Below are 24185 nucleotides of genomic sequence, written 5' to 3' on the forward strand. Positions count from 1 at the left end.
CCGACACCTGGAGAACAAGAGGGTCCCGGTCTCAGGTGGAGAGATGGCGGGAGGCAGAGGAAGGGTTAGTCAGGCTTGGCTTCCGATGTCCCCTACTTACTTGCCTTGTGGCCCCGCACAAGCAGTTGGTTTCTGCCAGATCCCGTTTCACCATTTGTAAAGCGCAGGTGATGCCTCGAACTTGCTGGTGCCACAGGCTTAGCCTGGTGTCAGCTTCGTAAGCAAGCCCGGGTGGCAGAGCTTCCTCCCTCTGCCAGGGTGCCCCTCGTCCTCATCGTCGCCATCCCCTCAGCGCCGACACCGACTGCAGGCTGTGGCCAGGGCTGCCAGAGCCTGTGCTGCTGCCCTCCTGGTGGCTGGAGTGAGGGCACCCGGTGTCGACGACAGGGAGACCCTGCAAACTGCAGAATCGGCCCCAGAAACCCCTCCCGCCTTCTCCCTCAGGGACAGTTCAGGCTGGACAGTGCGGTGAGGGGCAGGGGGGGGAGGGTCCGGGCACTGAGTCCCTGCACAGTCGAAAATCCACATGTAACTTTTGACTCCCCACAAACTTGCTAGTATCTACAGCCCCTCAGTATCCGCGGGGGATTGGTTCCAGGAGCCCGGTGGTTACCAGAACCCTCGCATATGCAAGTCCCTTCTATAAAGTGGCGCAGAGCCGTGGCCGCGGGTGCACACAGCTCGCCTGCATTTGTGTCGTGGATTCCCAGCCACAGATGAGAAGTACTGCTTGAACCTGAGGATGTGAGGCCTGGGATAAGGAGGGCAGACCGTATATTGATTGAAAAAGGACATCTATGTACAGGTGGACCCGTGCGGTCAAATCCGTGTTGGCCAAGGGTCAGCTGTGTTTGCTTGGCCCGTGCCTCGCACGAATGAGCCCTCGAGAGGCCCTGCACCTGTCTCCTCTCCTTGGAGAATGGCACCTGGTGCCCGCCATGCCTTCCTCCTGGGCGGCCCCATTTTGGCAAGTGCCCGGGGGCAGAACTGATAACTTGGGAGGGTCCAGGGTGGGTGAGCTGGATGAGTGGGTGCGTTAAAAACATGGGCAGAAGCTGATTGGTCCCCAGCATGCTGTGGCCCCAGGTCCTGGGAGGGCTGCTGGAGGAGCTGCCGGAAGTGGGGCGCCTGATGGAGTGGCAGAACATAGACCGGGCGCCTCCCAGGGAGGCGCTAGCCCACCCGAGCCTGCGGGACCGGGAGCCCTGGGAGACATGCTGGGGCTCAGTTGATTCTGATGCACCCGAAGCCTGAGCACCGTCGGTAACAAATGGTGAAACTGAGGCTCAAAGAAGTCACATCACTCGGCAGGATGTGAAGGCGAGCGAGTTCACTTTCTTGTCTGTGAGAGCGATGATCTGTGAGGCCCTTTTTATCTGGACCGTCTTGGTGGATGGTTTTATTAGTTGATTTTAGTTACCAGCCAGAGTAGGTCTGGGAGGGAGGGAGGAAGGGGCCGAGGAGACCGTGAGCAGGGACTCTGGCAGCTCCCTGTGTTGCCGGGTTAGCAGAGACGTCCCTGAGGCGGGCTGACCCCCCTCTGTCCCCCAGAAGTCATTCCCACCCTGTGGGTCCCAGGGACTTGCTGGAGAAGCCCCTCCAGGCCTTTTCTGGGACTTTATCTGTAAAATCTGACAGCCGCTTCCTTACGCTCCAATAGAGAAAGGATAGGGACTCTCCCACGAAGGCCACACGCGTGCCTCGGGGTGAGCCCGGGCCAGGCCGGGCGTGGCTCAGGACAGGAGTGGGCGCCGCCGTCCTGCCTGGAGGCTCTGCCGACTCCCTGATGTCACTGCTGCGAGTGCGACAGCGAGACCCCAGAGCTGACCTCCCCTTTAGGCTCCGAGGCTCTTGTGGCGTTTTCAGCCAGCCCTCCTCGTGTTCCGACCCAGCACCGTCCTCAGCCGGGGGGCTGCTGAGGACTGTGGGCCCGATGCACTGGGATAGTGGTTTAGTTGCTGGCAGCGGGAAGACAACAGGCAATTTAAAGTCTGAGTGAAGGCTGACCGACGGCTTTCAGCTGAGATCCGTGCTGCTCCGCGGCTGGAGAGCGCAGGGAGGTGGCTGGGCCCCAGGCACGTGGCGCGGATGGATGGATATCGGGCTGGATGTGTCCGCCCCAGGTTCAGATGAAGCTGTTGCTCTGGCATCCTGGGTGCCTGTGCCGGGAGGTGGTGGCCTGCAGCCTGCTTCCTGCCTTAACCCTCTGCTCCCCAGTGGATTCTGCAGGTGCAGGCAGCAAGCGCACACGGAGCCGCTCACCAGCAGAGGGCAGCTGAGGGTTAACTCCCAAACCGTAGAGAAGAGGAGGCCGCCTGGTTTGGAGCGGTTCCCCCCAGCCTTCCAGCTTAGGGCACAGGAGAGAGGAGCAGAGTGGGGTCAGGGGTACTCCGGCCGCCTCTCCCAGACGATGGTGACTTAGGGTCAGCGGCAGGCTGAACATCCCGAACTTCCCAGCACACGCTTGTCACCAACCCACCGCCTTCAGGGGACTCGAGTGAGAGCGAGTCCAGGATGGAGGACAGCTCTGACGATGCTTCTTATCTCTCCTTCCAGAACCTGGGGTCCTCGTCGCCAGGCAAAAAGCAGAGCAAGGAGAACACCATCACGGTAAGTGGCTCCCTCTGAGCGCTCACCGCCTGGGCGGCAAACTGGGGCTTTCGGCCACAGATGGGCTGTTGCCATGACAACGTGGACAGAGAGTGGAAGTGATGCCCAGCCTGGAACTGGGAAGTTCCAAAGCTTGGATGCAGCCAGAGTTCCCCGTGGGTCCCCGCTTCTGTCGATGTCACCCCTCACTTTTCTCTCGGGGGGTGGGGTGGGAGGGCGAGGAGAAGAATGGAGGCTGGAATGAGCAGGAGCCATTTCTGCAGGGTGGGCGGGAGTGGGTGAGGGGGTGGACCGCGCTCTGTGCAAGCGACGTGACGTGTAAATTACAGCCATGGCAGGGTTGCGTTTGTGCTGGGTAACTTCTGGAAGATGTCAGAGTTAAAAGCAAGAGAAAGATCCCTAAGAATAGAGTTCCCGGGAGTTCCTGGCAGGAAGCAAGCGGTTTCTCCCTGGAGTGGCCACACCGCCTCCCAGGCCCCTTCCCGCAGCCACAAGCCCCACGTGCAGCATCCTGTCAGCCCTGTGCCTGGGAAAGGGGGTGCTGGTTAGCAATGCCCCCTGCAGGTGGGCAGGTGAGGTGCCCAGGTGCTCAAACAGCCAAGGCCTTGGAGACACGAGAAGTGTGGTCCTCGCTGTGCCGTTTTGACACAAGCACAGCAGAGCTGGGAACGGGGGCTCGCTCTCGGGCTCCGTCACACGCACTTCTGAACATTCTGGCCACCCCCACCGCGGTGAAGCCGAGAGTGGGTGCACGCCCTGGCTCATGCAGGCTGACAGTCCTGCATGGAAGGGAAAACGGTTAGGCAAACAATAACGGCAATCATTGCTGCCACTCTTGTGTGCGTTTCTAATGCATAAGCCGTGTTCGGCGCGGCTCACTTCGCCTCCTCGCCCTGTGAGGCGGGGGCGCGGGGACCAGCGCCGTGTGGTGATCGTGAACCTGGGCTCTGAAGCCAGAGTGCGCGGTGCAGGCCTGCCTGCTGTGCAGCCGCCTGGGGCAGGGTCCCCTGTGTCTTTGTGTCTGTGTCCACATCTGTGCAGTGGGAGGTGGTGGGTATCTGTGCCACAGGGACGGTGTGAGGACTGAGTCCGCGTGCAGAAAGCACTTAAAATGGGCCTGGCACATGGCGAGTGCTCCGTGCACAGTCATAGTCTCACCACCCTGTTTACAGATGAGGAAACGGGAATAGAACCACACCCCGCCCAAGGCCACACAGCTGGAAGCCATTAGGATTCCAGACCTGTGCTGTTACCTCTCCCCAACCCCCCCACCCCCCCTACACACACAGTGGACATTGCCTCCTGGGCGGGCAGGGTGGCTCAGCCCAAATGGACCGGTCAGCAGCAGCTTCCTTGTTGCTGGAGCTGATGGGGCAGGGCAGGGCATGGGCAGACTTCAAGGGCAAATCTTCGAATTGCCACAAAATGCCTAGAGTGCTGGAGCAAAGCGGGAACTCCCAAAAGTTTCCAGAAATGGGCGAGAGAGGGAGAAGGATGGGGGGGGGGCGGGGTGGGATTGGAATTGTAGGAGGTAAGTGAAAAGGAGAAATGAAGAGCGGGAAGCAGAATGGGGCCGCCCCAAGTTGCCTGACAGGCCTTCGATGATGGTGCCCAGGCCAGCAGATGGGCCTCGTTCCCTGCGGTGCTGCTTGGAGCCGGGCCTCGGGCCCTGGCAGGGTGGGTGGGGGCGGGGCTGGGATCTCCTGGCCAGCACACCTTGCCCATCTCTGCCGGGGCCTCCCCTCCAGCTTCCTGCCCACCTAACTCAGTGCTTCCCGATTCTCGGGAGCCAGGCTGCCAAGTGAGGTGGGCACCTGAGGCCGCTGCGATGCGTGTTAAAATGCAGGGTCCCTCCGTGGGACCTTAGACTACGGTTCATCTCTCGGGGGCCCGGCTGGAAGGTTTGCATTGTAACCAACATCCCCAGGGTTTTAGGTAAACACTCAACCCTGGGGAATGATTGCTGGGGAAACTGAGGGTGGGGGGACTGGCAGAGCCCGCAACTTGACCTGGGTCTGTGGCTGCCGTTCACCCTGGTGGCCCCACACATCCTCAGGCCGGAGGTGAGCTGGCAGGGTGCAGAGTCGCCCTGTGTATTGTAGGGTGTTTACCAGCGTCCCTGGCCTCTCCCCACCAGGTGCCAGCAGCACCCCCCCCTGAGGTGTGACCACCAAAAGTGTCTCCAGGTCACCAGGTGTCCCGGGGCAGGGGAGGGGACAGCAGGTGGACAGTCACTGAGCTAACTTCTTCGTAGTGTGAAGTCTGTCTGCGAAGTCTGTCCCGCATTTTTCTGCTTCTCCACTTGGCTGCGCTGCTCCGAGCCACCGTCACGCCCCCTGGTCACTGCGGGGCCTCCCCGGTGGCTGAGGTCGGCTGCAGGCTCCCTCCTGTGTGTCCTCCGTGCTGCAGCGGATGGCTCACCCTGAGAGTCCTCGGCCAGATGCCCCCATGCCCCTAACTCCCCACCTCCACCCCACCCCATGCCACAGGTCCCCTCTGGCTCCAGTGCTGTCTGCTCTGTGATCCCGGCCACAGAGCAGCACCTTCCCCGGCAGCCGTGCAGTGCACCCTCAAACCCCGGGCCCTTTCCCTCCCTGCCACACTCTTCCCCTCCCCGTCTCCTCCCCCCCCCCCCCCCCCGCCTTGACCCCACTTGTATTACGAGTATCACTCCCTCCGAGATCCCTCCCCTTCACGCAGCCCCAGCGCCCCATGCTCACCCAGTGGTAGATTCCTCCCAAGTACTGCAGCTACTTATTCCTTGTATCCCTTCCTCACGAGGCTGTAAAAGCGGGAGGGCAGAGACTCTACCTGCTGTTTCCAGCCTCCAGTCATCACACCCGAAGCACTGAGCCCCCGCCAGGTGCCCGACTGGGCCAGGCACGCGGGAGAGAGCAGGAAGAGAGACGGGAAATGAACAGTCACGAGAAGTGTGATTACAAATGCACACGTACAGGGTGCTGGGAAGGTCTAGCCACGTGCGCCCTCCGCGTACCGTCCACGCAGGGGTCCGCTGAGCAGCCAGCAGGGCGGGTGAGGGGCGAGCTCTGTTGTCATCCTCTGCATTCAAATACGTACCTGGGCGATCCTCCGCTTCCTCACATCAAACGAGGCCAGTGTTGCCCAGCCCGTGGGGCTGCAGGGAAGATGAAGTGAGAATCCCTGCGAAGCTCTTGGCAGGGCGCCTGGGTGAGGGCTCCCCGGGAATTGCAGGAGGCGTTCATCACCACTGCCTCCTGGAGGGCAGCCGGTGCAGTTCTGGAGACGCCCACCAGGGGGGGCGCAGAGCTCTGAGGATGAGGAGGAACCCCCCTGGGAGAGCTGGGAGTTGACAGAGGCAGGAATAGCCACTCGGGGACCCCGGGCCAGTCCATCCCAGGACCAGTGTCCCCACAGAGTGGCAGAAGCCACCGAGGGAGGAGGCCTTACCCTCCCTGACCTCCCCCTTCCCTCCCCCAACTCAGCTCACTCTCCTTCAGCCTTTGCTCCAGGGCCACAGGCCGACCCCTTGCCTTCCAGATCCCGACCCAGCACCAGAGAAGATGCTGGTCCCACCCCAGTGCCTTCAGCCTCCTAGTTCCATGATTCTTAGTCCTCAATCCAATGTCAGCTAACGTATCATTAAATCTGGGTGACATTTTCACAGACAGCATTCATTAAGTAAAATAAAGGTGGACTGTGATCACCGTGCTTTGTTGAAACACATGAAGTGAGGACTGTGGGAAACTTCAGAATCCATCCGTCGCTTCCATGGCTGCTGCGAGAGAGACCCTGCCACAGGGGTCGCCAGAGCCATGAGCACGCCTTGGGGCAGAAGCCCGAAAAGGGGGCCTGGGGACTGCTGCCCGCTCCTGGGCATGGAGAGGCCGGCCCTCCCCAAGCAGGCCCCGCAGGCCGCTGGCACCTCCTGGTTCATAAGTCGACGCTCACCTCAATCACTGGCACCTGGGGTCCCCGTGGGAGCAGCATTGGAAGGAAACGCCCGCCCCGGGGGGTGCCTCGGCCTCCACGTTGGCCTTGGTGGGGTTCAGTGTCGCTCGTCTCCAGGGATGTTGGGGCCATGGGTGCCCCTGATCCTCCTGCCTGTCCTGCTTCCTTCAGGGTGGGAATCGCGCCCAGACTTCAGCCCCATTTCGGGGGGAGGGGCTCCTTCTCTTGGCTGGACTCTCCCACACTCTCCTTGCAGGACCACAAGCAAGGCCTGGCTCCCGGAACCAGCGGGGTGGGAGTGTGGGGGTGTGGATTTACTTCCAGCCGCCCTCCCGCCCCTGGAACAGGCCATGGCTGGGGGCCCACGGGCCTGACCCAGCGGGCAGAGGGGCTGATTTGCCTACATTGTTGTTGACATCATTACTATTAGCCTTGGATTCACTGGCCAACATTTCAAAACCGAGACACTTCACATCAAATTCCCGATTTGAAGCTCCTCGGTCGTCGCATAACCTGACAACGATGGGCTCCTCACTCTGTCTTGATAACAGTTGGTGGGGGTGAGAGCAATCTGCCCTTTGGGCTCAGATGGAGCTCCGTAGACCCCCACCCCTTCCCGAAGCAGAGGCTGGTCTTTCCCGCTCCGCCCTGAGCTGCAGTCCCTGACACAGGGCACCTCCCTTGTTGTGTGAGCTGCCTGGCCTCAGAGTTTGTGCCTCGGTTCGAAGCCGGGGGCTTTTCTGCACTGTTCTTACCTTGACCGTGTGCGGTTCCACTTCAGCAGCTGGAGCACAGGGAGGGGTTAAAGACGGACAGGGCGGGGCTCAGGCCTGGTGGGACTCTGTGGCTCCCACAAGGAACACAAATTAGCCGGCTCCATGGGAGGGACCGGGCTCCATGGGAGGGACCGGGCTCCAGGGGAGGGACCGGGCTCCATGGAGGGGACCGGGCTGGAAGTGACATCAGCAGGAGCAGTAGAAAGCCACTCCGCCAGGCAGGGAGAGCAGGGCTGCGGGACCAGCTCAGCCAGGGTCTGAACCCATCCCAGCATCTGCACTGCGCTCTCCAGCAGGCTCCTGGGTTAGCATCGCAGCCTCTCTGTTCGTAGAATACATTGTATGAGATCGAATTCACAAGGTGACTCTTCACCGCTGACCTCCGGCCACAGATTTCCTTTCCCCGGGAGCAAACGGTGTTATCGGCCACAGAAGTATTCCATAGGTAAATAACCAAAGGTGTATATGCCCCCCATTAACACAAATGGTGGCATTAACACAGTCATATCCTGCACCTGCTCCCTCCCCTCCCCTCCCCACTCAGTCTGTCCTCACACCCTGCTTAGAAGCCACTTCCCTGGATGCCCACCTGTCTCCTAGTTTGCTTCCCCACCCCCTGCTGGTGGACAGAGGACCTGTGTCCAGCCTTTTGCTGTTACAGAAGGTGCTGGGGGAGGCACCCGGCCCGGTGCACACCTGTGAAACGCACCTGTAGGATAGACTCTTCGAGTGCACTCGCTGGGCCGAAGGCTCTGATGTTGGCAGTTTTGATAGATGCTGTCAGTCCCCCCCGCAGTGAGTTTGTACCAAGGGCAGCCCCTCTAGGGTGCGTGTGAGTACTGGTGCCCCCATTTGACATGTTAGCCCTGGAGCATCTCGAGATCCCCGTGTGCGTTCTCTCACGCTGACCCGCCCGGCGCCTCTGCAGTGCTGTGTCTGGGAGCAGAGCCCTCCCAGCTTCCCAGCCCTCAGCCGAGTCGTTTCTCCTTGTCCTGTGCCTGCAGATCAACTGTGTGACGTTCCCTCACCCGGACACGATGCCGGAGCAGCAGCTGCTGAAACCAACCGAGTGGAGCTATTGCGACTATTTCTGGGTAAGTGGTGCCTCAGTTTCCCCCACACTGTGGCCCCAAGGACCAAGAGTGAACCCCTGGGGGGGGCACGAAGGGCCTTGAGCTCAAAGCAGAGGGGCCTCTCCTGTTGAAACCTAAAGGACTGGTGGGAGACTTCAGACCCTCTGGAGTCCAGAATGTTCGATAAGTCTCAGAGAATTGATAGGGTTTTCATTCGTGGCAACACGGAAACCCGGGCAGAAAGCAGGTAAGCTGGGCGGTCCCTTTTTCTGCTGCTGGGTAAAGGCAGGAGACTAGAGTCCACTTCAGTGAAGGAATCTGGGCTCTAGGCCTGCTCTGTCACTTGTGGGCGACCTGGGACAGGTGCCTCACCCTGGGGCTTCCCTGTTTCCGTCGAAGTCAGGAGGTTGGGCTTAAGGATCTGTAGAGAGCTCCAGATTCTGGGGTTCCAGGGCCTTTGCAAATTGTTCAGTGGGGACAAAGTTTCCATTTCCCAAGACAAAGAAAAGTTCTGGAGATGATGGTGGTGATGGTTGTACAACAATGTGAATACTTAATGCCACTGAACTACACACTTAAAAATGGCCAAGATGGTAACCTTCGTGTTATGTGTATTTTCTGCAAGTCAATATCTCTTGACAAATGCACAGCCCAGCTCCTCAGAAACTGGTAGAAGTCTTGGGCATTTGCATTTTACTTTATCCTAGAGGCCCAGTGCACGAGATTCATGCACTGTATGGTACCTAACAGCTGCCAGCTGTCGACCAGATACTCACTCCCTTCCCCCAGCCGGCCCCGCCCCATGGTCGAACTCCAGACTAACTCCTGGTCGAGGGGACAATTTGCATACTACCCTTTCATTATATAGTATTTTTACTGATTTCAGAGAGGAAGAGCGAGGGAGAGAGAGAGATAGAAACATCAATGATGAGATAGAATCATCAATCGGCTGCCTCCTGCACGCCCTACACTGGGGATCGAGTCCGCAACCCAGGCATGTGCCCTGACCCAGAATTGAACCATGACCTCCTGGTTCATAGGTCGACACTCACTTCAACCACTGAGCCACACCGGCTGGGCATCACCACCCCTTTCCATTCCCCTCTCCTAAAGTGTCCATTCTGGGGTCTTAGAGGTGCAACCCGTTCCCATTTCAAAGGGCGGGGCCTGAGGATGGGGAAGCCCTGACCGGGTTACGCAGTGGCTGAGCTGACCCCGCACCTCTGTGAGGTCGAAGGCCGTACTTTTAACTCCTTCCATTAAATACCAAAGCATTTGACCCTGGTTCCTGGTGGTCAAGGCTGGGATGGGGGAGGCACACCCAGGACTGGGCGGCTCCGTGAGCTGTGAGGGCAGGTGCCCGATGAATGTACCGCAGGGAAGGCCATGGCGGGCAGCAGGCAGGAGGTGGGCCGGGGGGGGGGGGGGGGCAGGAAAGAGAGGCACAGGCGTCCTTGAGGAAGTGCAGGCCAAACACAGCTAAACCGTCTAATTTTGAAACTTTAAGAGAACTGCTTGCAAAATGAATTGGGCACTAAGTTTCCATTTCATTGACTTGCCATCTTTTCTGAGTCCTGACTTTTACTTGAAAGGAGCTCCTAGTAGCTGCTATTCGCTGAGTACGTAGTCTCTGCTGAGCACTGTGCTCGGCCATTTCCACGTGTGGTCGATCCCAGGCGAAGCAGCTCAGGCTGGAGCGGGTAGAGACTTGTTCCTGAGATTCCCTCCCCCCCCCCCCCCCCCCCCCCCCCGCCAGCTGATGTCAGCCCGGGCGCCCGCCCTCGTCCACTCTGGCCTCCTCCAATCCAGCTTCTCCTAGAGGCCTCTCTGATCCTCGGTGAAGGTGCATTGGAAGATGGCGCTGCCCGGCCAGTGCAAGAAGCTGACAGGAGATGGGATGGGGTAGGGTTAGGCACAGAGGACCCCAAGTCACAGACGGTTGCAGCTTAGAGTCAGGATGCCAGGACTCCCCCAAGGGCCCGCCAGCCTGGCAGCCCCTGGTTGGAAGGGATGGGCCCTTGGGGATCAGAGCCCGTGCTCTCGGCCACCTGCCCTTCCTCTGCTTTCCAGGTTGGGAGGTTGAGGGGCGGGGGTGGGGGGGTGGCTCACGTGTCAGAGGCCCGTGGGAGCGGGGCACCAGGAGGCATGCACGGGTCAGGCAGCCAAGGCCGCCCCTGTCCTCCCTCTCAGGCTGCGGGCAGGGTTCCCAGGTGTCCTGGTGCCCTGTGCTCCACCCTCTGGCCCCGCCATCACTGAAGCTCCTGCTTCTGCTTCCTTTCTAGGCTGACAAGAAGGACCCCCAGGGCAATGGCAACGTGGCTGGGTTTGAATTGCTGCTTCAGAAACAACTGAAGGGCAAGCAGATGCAGAAGGAAATGTCGGAATTCATTCGGGAGAGGTGAGCCCCCCCCTCCACCCCCAGCTCAGGTCACTGGTGACAGGGCCTATGGCGGCCCCTTAGCCTGAGGGGAGTGAGTGGCAGGAGTGAGCCTGCACCCCCAGTGCTGGGCTTGGATAGCACCAAGGGGAGCATGAGACTAGAACCACAACCCATGGCCCTCGGGACAGATCTGGCCGGCAAATGTGTGGTTCTGGCCTGTGTCATGTTTTTAAAGATTTGAACTACCATTTTTTAAATTGGTCGGTTTTTACATTAAAGTCTGGCATCTCTGGAGAAAGCAGGAAGTCTGGCAGCGGTGGCTCGGCATCCCTCAGGTGGCATTGGCTGGAGCTGAGTGGCCGCAGCCTCTGTAGGGGAGCATGTGTTCCCAGCTCACCATCGTCTCCACCACTCCCTGCTGTCCCCACACAGGCTGCTTGGCTCCGCTACCTACACGGCCCTCATTTGGAGCACCATCTCTTAGCGTGAGAAAAAGAGAATGTTACCTTTCAGTTAATCTTGGAACCAAGTCTGTGTCCTGGACCTGGGCTTACAGAACCCACCGCCCCTCCCCACGCCCTCCCTGCCTCAGGAGCTCAGTGTAATGGGAGAGTCAGGTGAGGTGCTTTTGGAAAGGAAGTGCAGGGGTTATAATAGTGGTTCAGATGAACACGGGGGAGGAGACAGTGAATTGGCCCGGGTGGAAATATGAGAAGCTATAAAAAGACAAAGTTCCTTTTCTACCCCCTCTCTCCAAGTTCAGAAACCCCGTTAAGCGCACCTCGCACACCCACCACCACATGCACATTACCCCACACACACATGTGCTTGCACATGCTCACACATGCATGTGTGCCTGCAGACATACACATGTGTGCTCAAACATGGACATGTGCTTGCATACACACATGTGTTCACACACATACACACAGCTTTCTATCTGGAGTTTCCCGGATACATTGAAAATATTAATGGTAAATGGCAATATATTTACACTATTTTTTCATTATAACAACAACAATCGAGTAGTAATTCTGTAGCATCTTAAAGCACCTCTTTTCCTTCGGAGCCCCGTTTTCTGTTTGTTTAATGAAATCTTTATTTTATGACCCATTAAACCGGCGGAGAACTGAGAGGTTGCGTAGCTCAGGTGCAAGAAAACAACAGCATAAAACAGGCGAGTAGGAAAATGGCTGTAAAAGCCGAAGTTTGAGCACACGATGGTTTATACTGTCATAAAGGTGTCGTGTTGGCAAATGAATTGAGCCTACAGTCTGAGCGCGCTGGTCTTTCCTGAGACACACGGTTTCTCTCGGTCCACCTTGGGGTCGCGTCGGGAGCCTCAGAGCCAGGAGAGGGGCAGCCAGGCACAGGCGGGAGCGTGCGGGCCAGGGGCCCGAGGGCTGGGGCTTTGCTCTGCTCTGGCCTCAGTGTAGGAAGCGGGCAGGCGTGGGGTGAGGCGGACGCTGGCCCTGGACCTGGCTGTAGCTGTGGCTGTGACTGTGGCTGTGGCTGTTTTTGTGGCTGTGACTGTTTTTGTGGCTGTTTTTGTGGCTGTGACGTGCTGAAGCAGACGGGCCTCGCGCCTGGGTGTCACAGGGAGCCCGGGGAGATTGCCGTCTGGAGTGTGACGTGGTTTGATCTGCTTTCTAGAGCGATCTCTTGGTCACAGGCTGGGGGCCACAAGCTGGCCGGCCGTTCGGTCATCCTGGGAGCTCGGGGGCTCAGGCAGAGTGAACGGGAGGGAGCGGTGAGACCCAGAGACCAGCCAGAGGTAGCACTGGAAGCAAAGCAGTGCGAGAAGGAGCAGGCTGTGGGTCTCTCAGCACCAAGCCATGAAACCACCATCACTCAAATGCTGCCCTGGGACGTGGTAGGCCGCCCTGCGGACACTCCCTCGCGGCCTTTGAGAAGCAGGTGCTGGACGCTCCCTGGAGAGTTGCCTTGAAAGTGCGTCAAGGGCCTGCCTGCTGGAAGCGAAGTCCAAGGCGACTTCCCTCTCGGGAAGTGGAATCAGCCAGCTCTGGGCACCGCCTGGTCTCCATGGAAATACGGGTGCCCTGCAGGCCTGGCCGTGAGAGGAATTGGGGGCTGGGAGACGATAGGGAGCAGTTCTATTCTGCTTCTGAGGGGCCGGTGCCACCCTGGAGGGTCTAAACCCAGGACTCTGGGGCTGGCAGGGGAAGGACAGCACTGGGCATTCAGCACGGTGGTCCATCATGAGTTACATTCATCCATTTAAGGGTCTCCATGTGTCCAGCCCCATGTCAGGAGCTGTGCAGATGACAGCTTTGCATCTTCACAACCTGGTAGACAGCTGGGAATAGCCCATTTTGCAGATGAGCAGACAGGGAGGTTCGGACCATTTTGCGCATTCATTCATTCAACAGATAATTTACTAAGCACCTACTGTGTGCCAGACAGACAAGAGCCACGCACTCTCCGAGCATATGGTCTAGTGGGTTCCTTACACGGTTATTAAGCAGCAGGTCTGTAGGTTGGACCCACCAACTAGCACTGGGGAGCTGACCTGTTGGGTTTTCTCCTCTTGCAGGATAAAGATTGAAGAAGAATATGCGAAGAACTTAGCTAAGCTCTCTCAGAACTCCTTGGCCGCACAGGAGGAAGGGTGAGTGGGGAGGACAGCGATGGGAGTGGGAGGAAGAGGAGACACTCGGGGGAGGGGGGTCCCTTTTCACCGATCACTGATTATTGCCATGGGCCCGCTGGCGGGGAAGTCTCCATAGGCTTGGCTCACAGTGGGCATTTATGGTTCAAGGTGGGCACCTGTGACCCAGGTGTGGGCATGCATGCTCATGGTGGGCATCTGTGACCCAGGTGTGGGCATGCATGCTCAAGGTGGGTACCCGTGACCCAGGTGTGGGCATGCATGCTCAAGGTGGGTACCCGTGACCCAGGTGTGGACATGCATGCTCAAGGTGGGTACCCGTGACCCAGGTGTGGACATGCATGCTCAAGCTAGCACTTCCACATTGTTTTCTCTCTCGTGGCCAAGGGCCTCCTGCCATATGCTGGACCCTCTCGGCCCTGGCCCCTGGTAGCTGGGCATCAGCCCCCAGATGCCGCACCTACTTCCCTTTCTGAGGGCAGGCTGGTAGGAACCTGGGTGTGAGAGGATTCCGCACCTGGCCGCTTGTTTAGAATTCTCCCCTGTGGGGCCTGAGGCCCAGGCCCCCCTCCCCTTCCAGCTGCGACAGTCCAGACCTCCTTGGGTGGGACCTGGGCTGGGGAGACTCAGCCCACACTCCCAATCACAGAGGGATCCCTGGTGGAAGGAAGACGGCGCCTTCTCTGCTCTGCCTTGTTACAGAGCATTTGGGCCTGCAGGTGGGAATGTAACTGTGCAGCCACTGTAGAAACACAGCTTGCAGTGCCTCAGAAAACTAAGCCTAGAATTACCGTGGCCCCGCAGTTCCTCTCACAGGCTTAGACCCAAAAGAACTGAAAGCAGCTACTCAAACAAATACATGCACACGAATGTCCATAGCACCCAATTCACAGTAGCCAAAAGTTAGCAACAACCCAAGTGTCCATCAAGGGATGAATGGACGGACAAATTACGTTATGTCCACGTTGGATATATGGCTATAGGATGGGATTACTCAGCCATAAAAACGAATGAAGTGCTGACCCATACTACTATGTGGATGAAGTGCAAGAAGCAAGACACAGAGGTTGCATATTATATGATTCCATTTATGTGAAATGTCCAGGACAGACAAATTCGTAAGACTGATGGTGGTTTTCAGAGTTTAGGGAAAAAAGGGAATGGGGAGTAACTGCTTAATAAGCACGGGGTTTCTTCTGGTGGAGGGTGTGTATTCATCTCCGTGGGTTGCTGTAACAGTAAAAAATAGGCTTAAAACTGGCTTAAAACAGCAGAAATTTAACTTATCACAGTTCTGGAGGCTGGAAGTCCAGCCTGGTGAGAGCTCCCCTCTTCTTTGCAGGCGGCCACCTTTTTGCTGTGGCCTTTCCTAGTGAGGAGAGAGCGAGTTCTCAGTGTCTCTTCTTATAAGGACACTAATCCCGTCTGATGAGGGCCCCACCCATATGACCTCATGTAACCTCAGTTTCTGTTACGGAGGACCCATCCCCAACTCACAGTCGCACTCGGGGTTAGGGCTTCAACATCGTAACCTAGGGGGCCACCAGCATTCAGTCCATAGCAGGATGATGGAAATGGTTCGGGACTAGCTAGAGGTGGTGGTTGCACAACAGGGTGACTGGGCTAAGTGCGATCGTTCCGAATGAAATTTCATCCCAATAATAAAAACAAAGACTCAGGAAGTTAGCGTTAAAGGTCCCTGGAGTCTTCTGTCTGGTGGGACCTCCCTCCAGGGCAGTGTCTGACTCCCTCCTGAGAGGAAGCGAGCCCCAGAGGAAGGCAGCGGATGCTGCGGTCGTCAGCGAGCTGCAGTGTTAAACGAGTCCAGCCCTGCCTGCCTGGCTTGAAATCCCTCAGCGGCAGGGCTTTGCCAACCACATGTGGCTTTGATCAAGGCCTCTGCTTGGGCCTGCTGTGCAGCCAGCAGGCCGCCTCCGGATGGTTTTCACCGACCGCCAGCCACAGGCCACAGGACAGCCCTGCAAGGCTGGTGTCTCTCCCACAGACATAAATGAGGTGCCCTCCGGCCCCCTCTGCTCCGTGCACTGGGCCTGAGATGAGGGCAGGAAGGAGGAGTGTGGAGGAGCCACCCCATTGGCCAGGCCAGGGGCCTTTCCAGGCATCTGCATACCCTGTGACTACAGTGCTGCCCCGCGTCTTCCCGCCTCCACCTCCTCGGCCTGGGCTGCTGCCGAGGACACTCAGTCCTGCCCGCACGCACAGCATATGCTCGCAGCTGAAGGCATCGGGCCTGCACCGCCATGCTGTGCACACACGCACCTACAGACGGGGGAACTCGGCACACGCTCACACACGTGCATCGGCGCTGCTCGCCTCCAGCGTGGCCATGAGCACCTGCCTTTGCACACAGGCTAACCCCGCGCACACTCCTTCCAGCAGGTGCTGTGGGGGGATGGGCCCGTGGGCCCTGCTCACAGTGCCGCGACGCTGTTTTGCTCACACACAGCTTTGGACGTGAGCCCAGTCCACTTAGAACCTTCCAAAGCGCAGTGCTGGAGCCTAGAGATCTGGGCAGCCTATGGAGGTGCCTGCCCAGGGAGAGGCTCGAGCTGCCTTGGCCACTCGAGAGCTGTGTCCAAATCAGATGCCCGAGCATATGTGCGCCCCGGCGAGGAGCCAGGGCCGGTTGTTTGTCCTGCCTGCAGCCTTTCTTTCCCGCGTGGAGAGGAAGTGGGATGGGGCTGTTTTCTGCTTGAGCGTTGTGACAGCACCGTGCATTTTGACGTGGAAGGCCTCAGACTGCATACTGGAATGGACGTATATCTCAGAATTTAGTTTTTTCATTAACCACTTATCAGATGAAAAACTTCTCTTCAAATGAGGAAATTTCTAATTGCTTTATTCGAAATGGTGACGTGGCCCCAAGGGGCCTGGAATATTGGGTGGCGGGGGGGGGGGGGGGTCAGTGCATGGGGCATGTATTAGCTCAGACAGACCAATTTATGTTTAGAGTGACATCCTCCCACCTGTGAATGCCCAGCCTGGAGGTGGGGATAGTCTGACCCGGAATTGAACCAGCGACCTCTTAGTTCATGGGTCAGTGCGCAACCACTGAGCCACACGGCCTGGGCCTGATCCGGAAACTGTGCTTCCTCCTGCGCTCCCAGTGGCCTCGGATGACATGCTCAGGCCACTGCAGCTGCCGCCGCGCCAGTGACTGACCCCGTGCCCTGCTGGTGGGGGACCTGCATGTTCTCAGGGCTGCCCACGCCTTTCGGCTTATGGGCTCCTTTCACCATCCGCAGGCTCACATGCAGCTCAGCTGTGGGGCCGAACCCCTCTCTTCAGCCTCGAAGGAGTTTTCCCACTTCTCCCGGGGCTGCTTCCGTAGCTGGGATAGTGCTGACGTTCACTCTAGGTCTGTGATGCAGCCTGAGAGAATCCATCCGTATGGCATGAGCTCAGGGTCTAGAGGCCTTGTGTCCCCTGTGGTTGCACAGTGGTCTCTGCACCATTTGTTAAAAGGCTGTCCCTCCTCCCTTGAGATAATTAGACATTCTTGTGGCACAGCAGTCCCCGCATCCGAGTCTGTTTCTGGGCCTGGTATTCTATTCCCATATCTGTCTGACCACCACGTCTGCTTCCGCCCCCTCTATCCCCGGCCCAGGACCCCCTACCCGCCTCCCGGGTCAGGTGAGGAGCCGCCCCCAGAGCTGCCCCCACAGCTCCCTGAGCTCAGACCCCTGAGGCAGAGAGAAATGTCTGCAGTGTGGGTTGCCCATTTCTCCATCTCGTCTCTGGTGGGCTCCCTAGCCGGGGTCACCCAAGGGGACCTTTCTTTGCTGCCAGGCTCCTAGATAAACTCAGTCAGTTATTTCCCATAAACACCCACCTCAGCCTGAGGCAGCACCACAGCCAACAGGCCTGGGCTGAACCAGAGGGGCCCGTTATGATGTGCTGGGTAGCTCTCAGCTGCTGGCTTCTCCAGTGCAAACCCAGAGGCCGCACAGCACGATGTCTGTTAGTCAGCTTTTGCCACTGGAGTTTAAGGAATTCTCCCGGGGAAGTGGCCTTTGGATGGAAGGAAGTCAGCCTGGGTTTACTGGCTGGGTTTACTGGCTGGGTTTACAGCTGGGTGTAGAGGTCCCAGGGTTAAAGAGTTGCAAATTACCAGAGTGTAGCCTGGGGCCTGCATTGCAGGGTCTTGGGGACTTCGGGAAGTTGCTTCTACTTGGAGCATCTTGGCATGGGAAGTGACAGAGCGGAGAGGCCTCTGCGTTCTCCGTGAAGCTGTGTGCAGCACCAGGCCTCACGTGCAGGCTCAGGACCGGCCGGGGCCACACTCCTGTGCTGCCGATGGAGAGCTGTCTGCCTGTGGGCATCCCTAGGAGCTCCCTAGACCCAGAGGGTCCCCCTCTGCTCCCCTGGAAGCCAGGCTGTCTGGGGTTTGCCTGAATGCAGGGAGGGCTGTGTGGTACCTTCCATTTGAGCAGGACTGCTCCCTGAGGGGCACCTGTCCTCCCTCTGTAACTTCCCAGCAGGTGCCTGTGCTTCGTCAACAATCCAGGGAGGGGTGATGGGAAGGCATGGGGAGAGCGGTCGGCCAGCCTTGGAGGCCCTCCCTGCTGCTGCACCCCACTTTTGTGCAGCTCCCCCAGTTCTTTGGGTTTCTGGCTATTTCCCAGTCTGCTACAGCCTGCTCTCTCAGCTCCTGGGCTCGGTTTGGGGGGCTCGGGTTGAATCAGGGCCCAAGTGTGTTTTGTGCCTGCCTGGCCTCTGCCTCACGCAAGCCCGGTCTCTGGGGTCTCCTCCATCGGGTCACTGCGGCTCCCCGCCCCCCCCCCCCCCCCCCCCCCGAGTCTGACAGTCTGCTTCGTGTTGCAGCTCCCTGGGAGAGGCGTGGGCGCAGGTGAAGAAGAGCCTGGCGGACGAGGCAGAAGTCCACCTCAAGTTCTCGGCCAAGGTAACCCCTCCCTGTGGCCTCTCTGGGCTGGTCTTACACCGTGGTGTGCTGCTAGGCTGTGAACAGCCCTGGACCAGGATCTGTGATGCACACGTCCAGGCTGGGAGAGATGGGCAGTAGCACAGCCCCTGGACCAGGGTCTGTGACACACACGTCAGGGATGGGAGATGGGCAGAAGCACAGGGTCTGTGACGCACACATCAGGGCTGGGGATGGGCAGTAGTAGCACAGGGTCTGTGATGTACACATCAGGGCTGGGGGATGGGCAGGAGCACATCCCAGGACGATGTTTCCGCCATCCCAGTGCAATAGTGAGTGATCAGAACTAGCCATGAGACCATGGAGGACAGCGAGATGCAGTTAGGAAGTGATACGTGCTGAGTATTTAGTACCTTGTTTTTAATGTAATTGATTAATTTTGAATTTAGATCACAATTGTTAATACTGGCTGTCTGGAGCAACCAGCTTATAAAATTCCTACACATGCACCCCTTCGTGGTGGTGCCCCGCACACAGGGCAGAATGAATGACTCAGATATGAGGCACGTGGAGGAGCTGTATACAGAGCTGAGTGGAAGGGAAAACCAGTGCTATTTCCAGCTCCTGCTGTGAAGGGTAGGAGTGCCCAGGAGTGAGCTGCCACCCAGATGTGAGAATGCCTGGCGAACAATAGCTCACTAACCCAGGCACCAGCCCCTGCACAGGAAGTCGCCCCTCCAGCTGGGCGAGGAGGGAGCTCAGCGAATTAGGCTCCTTCCTGCAGTGCAGACAAGGCAGCGAGTTCTTTCTAAGCTGCAGATCCTGGGAGGTGCTCCCTCCGGGCCTCCCTGCTGTCCTGGCCTCAGCAGCTCTGTTCCCGCACGTGAACCTGCCCTTGGCTGGGAAGGTGGGTGGGAAGGCTGCCCTTGGGCTGGGCGGGCTGGGAACCGGTCGCCTGAGCTTCTCAAAGGGCTCCTGTGGGATCCCGAGACCCGGGGCACTTACCTCCCCTCAGCAGGACCCCGGTTCTGGAATGTTCACAGACCAAACATTCTCCTGTGCCCTGTTTTCCTCTGCTATTTCCTTTTCCCGCTGCTGCTCACACCGCCACTTCTGCCACCAAGTGCTTTTTCCCCTCACTGGCCAGTTCCTTCACAGCGGGGTGTCCTACAATATCACTCAGTGCGGAGACTGTCTGTGGAGGTAACATGGGTCCCACAGGGTGAGGGCTCAGCCCCACAACACTGCTTCCACTTCAGAGGGCAGTTGCAAGCAGTGGGTCCCTGGGTTACCCACACTTCTGTTGACTAGGCTACAAATTGGGGGTTCTCACGGCCCCTCCTCGGGTGTGATAACTCACTAGAATGGCTCCCGGATGCAGGAACCACTTACCTAGGTTTCCCAGGGTATTATACGTTAAAGGATGTGATGGATGATACAGATGAACAGCCGTGTGGAGAGGTGCCTAGGCCCTAGGGTGAGGTCTGGAGGGGTCCCGAGCCTGGGGCTCCTGTCCCCGTGGAGGGTCACCCTCTTGGCACGTGCTGAGTTTCCAACCCGAAGCTCTCTGAATGCTGTGATTGACAGCTTTTATGGCGGCTTCGTCACGTGGGCACGATCGATTTATCTCCAGCTTCTCTCCTCTCCCCAGCGGCTGGGGCCTGCGGCTGAAATCATGGCTTGGTCTTTCTGGTGACCAGCCCCCCCCAGAAGCTAGGCAGGAGCCCACCCAAGATCCCCTCCTTAGGACAAAAGAGCCTCCTGTCACCCAGGAAATGGCAAGGGACTCAGGAGCTCTGTGACGGGAACCAGGCTCAGCCCAGGTCAGCGACCAGCTGTTCGAACAGAAGATGCTTCCAGCACCGTGATCACCGAGGAAATTACAAAGGGGAGGCGCTCCGGCCAGGAGCCAAGGATGAGAACTGACGTATATATTATTATGTCACAGAATCACAGTCATACAGTGTTCTCGATGGTTCATGCAGGATAGAACTCATCTCAGTCTTATCAGCCACCCGGCAGGACGGCATCTCCACCTCACACGTGAGGAGGGGCAGAGAGGTTAAGTGGAGCCTGTGGCCACACAGCCTAGGGGGCCGCGATGAAGCAGGATGGAGAGGACGGGGTGAATGGGGTGCTGACCCCGGACCTTTTCTCCGGAGCCCAGCGGCACCCTGAGGAGCACACTGCCCTCTCTCGGGGGCTGTCTGGGTGGTGGGCCGGCCCTCCTGATGCCCAGGACATCGCCGATGGAAAGCATATGAGGGATTTTCTCTGAGAACCGCTGCTGCTGCTGCTGGCTGGGCAGTGTCGGTGGCCTTAGGCAGCAGTGTTAGCCGCCAGCGTTGTGTAGCTGTTCTCTACGAAGAAGAGAGCGCCAAGCGTTCACTGTTTGCCATGGATAATATGGCTCCACATGCCCCAAACCCATTTAACCTCTGCTCCAGAAGGCTCACTGAAACCCCACTGCTCTGTGTCAGCGTGAGAGCCCTGTAAGAAATGCAGTTTTGTTAGGCCATCTCCCAGGCTTTTCTGTCTGCTGGCTGCAGCCATTGCTACCAGCAACAGGCTGCTAAGGACCGATGGCCGTGTACACAGGACGCTACACCTGGCTCTGCTGGAGGAGACTAGACCTTCTCTTGTGATGGGAGACGGTCTAATCATGGATGAGGCACCGGGCACCCGTCAGAGGCTGGGGGCAGAGTGGGAGGGGAGGCAGGAGTTTCTGTCAGCTCTGCCACCACCCTCCTCTGACCCTGGGCGGGGCACTCGGCATCTCCGAGCCCCCATTTTCCATTTGAAACCTATTTGGGGGGACCCACTGGGATACATCTCCACGGCCCCCGCAGCACCCGCATCCACACCCAACGTCCACACACACGCTTCATGAAACGCACTCCTCCCGCCTGCCGTGCTCTCTGACATCTCCCTGGCGGCTGGCCCTTCCCACCAGGAGCTGGTCCGGACCCACTCACCTCATTTCACTGCGCCCAGCTGCCCGCCGTTCGGAAAACGCCGGACAGACCGTCTCTGCCGTGGTCTGCATCTCGTGGTTTCTCTTGCTCTCCCCTGTGTGAGGAGGAAGGGGGGCGGGGGGGCTGGAATGAGGAGTTCCCAGCAGGCAACCCAAGTGGATCGGCAGCCTGTCTCATCCCAGACGGGCCCGCCCCGACCTCACCTGGACACGCTCCTGAGGACTCGACTCCTAGTGACAGAGATGCTTCAAGTTAAAAATGAGTATGAAAGACACGCGGCCAAATTTTCTTTTTCTTAAGGAAGAATTACGTACTTTAAAAGTGCTGAAAACACAGAGGGCCGCGCAGTGGGATTGGGTCCCTCTGGCAGCTACAGCGTTGTGTGCCCAGATGCCATGTGGAAAGTCCCTCCAGGTCACTCCTGGGCGCACTGACCTCTAGAAATCAACCCCCCCACCTCCTCAGAAAGAGACCCCACTGAGGGGCTCCGGACACTCCAGGCCCAGGGAGCCCTCCCAGCCCCAATGCGGAGCAGGTTGCCATGGCAGCTGAGGTGTGAGCTCCCCGCAGCAAAGGCCTCACCTGTGTGTCTGCCTTCCTCCGTAGCTGTAGCTGTCACACTGCAGCATCTCGCAAACTGCCACCAGGTCGGGTGTTTCCTACACAAGGAAATGGGGTGGGGGTCAGAAGAATACCAGCAGATACTTACCACCAACACCAGGAGTGAGGGGCACGTGGCTGCCCGCTCCCTGCTAGCCTTCGAAGGTCATCCAAGAACAGAGCTGCTGTCACGCAGGCCACTGGGCCCTGAGGGTTTTGTCATTTCCCCAAGAAGTGAAGGGGCCCTGGCTCCGCACCAGCTCCAGCTGAATCCAGACACCGTGGTGGCCAAGCCAGCCAGGCTCCTGGCCTCTTGGACTCAGTCACGTGTGACCAGTTGTGTAGAACTAAGGGCACAGAAGCCCTTGAGGTCACCAGGGGAAAAGTTCATGTTCCAGGAGCCTGGTGAGGAGGAGGAGAGAAATCCCCGAATCCCAGAGCCGGGTGTGTGTGTGTGTGTGTGTGTGTGTGTTCCTTTGACAGGGAGGCTCAGCTGTGCCTGTCAGAGGCGTTTCTGGGGCAGGTGGAGGCCCTGGGGCCCTGGAAGGCCGGGCCAGGAGGGCACAGGAGGCTGACAGGTGGGGCTCGGAGAGGCTGACTCAGCAAGGCTCTAGGCCAAGCGTGTCAAACTCAAAGACTAGCACGGGCCAAGTAAACAAGGTGTAAGTATATGTGGGCCGCAAAAAAAAACAAAAGCTTTAATTTTCATAGAAACGTAGGTTTATTTTGATAGAGACATGCTGAATACAAACGGCTGAAATAAATGAGTCACTACATAAAATAATAGGACATTTTAATAAAAATTAATATTTTTTATTGAACATTAACTTACCAGACACTGAATAACTGCACCAATTAATAAGCATAACACAATAAACCTATTTTTCTTGTTCTTCGAAAGCGAAATATTTCCTGTTGCACACACCAAACAAGTCAGTCCAAGACTAATGTCACGGCCATCGGCTGCTAAAATATTCGCTGCTAGTATTAGTGGAGAGAAATGGTGTGCCTGCGCGTAAGGCGTGTAAGGGAAATGAATGCAACACGATGATAGTAATCAGTCATTAGCGAACATTGTAGTTCATTATTAATATGTATAGCAGGATATTATAAAAATTAAGTTAGGAAATTTTTATCAAAACGTTTCTGACATACCGTTATATTGGCTGGGCCGCAAAAATACTCGTTGTTGGCCGCGGGTTTGACATGCTTGCTCTAGGCTGCTCACCTGGCTTGGCAGCAGCTCCACATTTACCTACTGTCTCATCAAATGCTTCTCATGTTCACACCAAAAAAAAGGTGGAAGTAAAAATTCTTCAAAAAGGAGTGGGATCGAGGGAAGGAATCAAAGAGAAGGAAAATGCTTGAAAAAGACCCCCCCAATCCCCTCAGAGCATAAACCTCTTTCTCTGGCCTCCGGCCTGCGAGGCTGTTCCCTGTGCTGGGATGGGAGGTGCCGTCTCCATGCAGACCAGTGAGATGAGCAGCCCCCCTCACAGGTACAGGGCAGAGGGGGCCCTGTGAGCCCCCACCGGCCTCGCTGGCTCCCACCATCGGTTCTTGGAGCTTTGCACCACGTCCAGATCACCTTCGCAGGCTCGCATGGGCACAGAGCAGGTGTTCAGTGAACAGAGCTGCCCTGCGGCACCCAAGAATGGCATCCATGCCAGTGATGGGTGCCTGGGCACACCATGGTGGCGTGGTTTTGCCCCCAGAAAGCTTCCAGCTTGGAAGGTCAGGGCCCTCCCAGGAGCTGTGAGAGCTCAGAGTGGGTAGGAGGTGACCACCAAGGGACTCGGGACGCTCCGGACACCAGCCTGTCCACCCACCAGTGAACCGGGGCCTGGCCAGCTGAGGCGACTTCCTAAACCTCCACCTCATTAGTGGACACTCAGTTGTACTCAGAGGGCCAGGCCACCGCCCCAAGCCCCCCCTCACCTGCGGGGTTGGGAGCTGCCCTCGCCCAGCGCTTGCTTGCAGCTGGTGCCCGGGGTCCTGAGTGTGCCCCTCTCTCCTCCACAGCTTCACAGCGAGGTGGAGAAGCCCCTGATGAACTTCCGGGAGAACTTCAAGAAAGACATGAAAAAGTGTGACCACCACATCGCCGACCTCCGCAAGCAGCTTGCCAGCCGCTACGCCGCAGTGGAGAAGGTGAGGGGCCCGGGATGCTGGGCCGGTGGGAGGGGAGCCTCCTGGAAGAGGGTGGGTTGAGCAGGGTAGGTGAGGGGGGTGGGGGGGTCCCCGGCCCACACCTGAGGAACCTGCCTCCCCCCAAAGAGCAGATGGGCGCTCTTCCCCATGGCACTGCC

At 58.0% G+C, this 24185-nt stretch overlaps 1 protein-coding gene across 5 annotated transcripts in view; it reads left to right on the top strand.

The window, feature by feature from the left end:
• The window catches only part of GAS7 (growth arrest specific 7), a 208933-nt gene that overhangs the window by 172991 nt on the left and 11757 nt on the right, over positions 1–24185 (top strand). For all 5 annotated transcript variants that reach the window (XM_070395595.1, XM_070395599.1, XM_070395598.1 and 2 more), the window contains exons 5-10: positions 2557–2610; positions 8321–8410; positions 10672–10787; positions 13324–13398; positions 18244–18322; positions 23899–24027. In XM_070395595.1, coding sequence (XP_070251696.1) covers positions 2557–2610; positions 8321–8410; positions 10672–10787; positions 13324–13398; positions 18244–18322; positions 23899–24027 — 543 coding nt within the window. The remainder of the gene's footprint in view (positions 1–2556; positions 2611–8320; positions 8411–10671; positions 10788–13323; positions 13399–18243; positions 18323–23898; positions 24028–24185) is intronic.

The sequence above is a fragment of the Myotis yumanensis genome, unplaced genomic scaffold (genome assembly GCF_028538775.1).
Source record: "Myotis yumanensis isolate MYYU_CA2020_CCGP unplaced genomic scaffold, mMyoYum1.0.hap1 SCAF_16, whole genome shotgun sequence".
In the NCBI taxonomy this organism is placed as follows: domain Eukaryota; kingdom Metazoa; phylum Chordata; class Mammalia; order Chiroptera; family Vespertilionidae; genus Myotis; species Myotis yumanensis.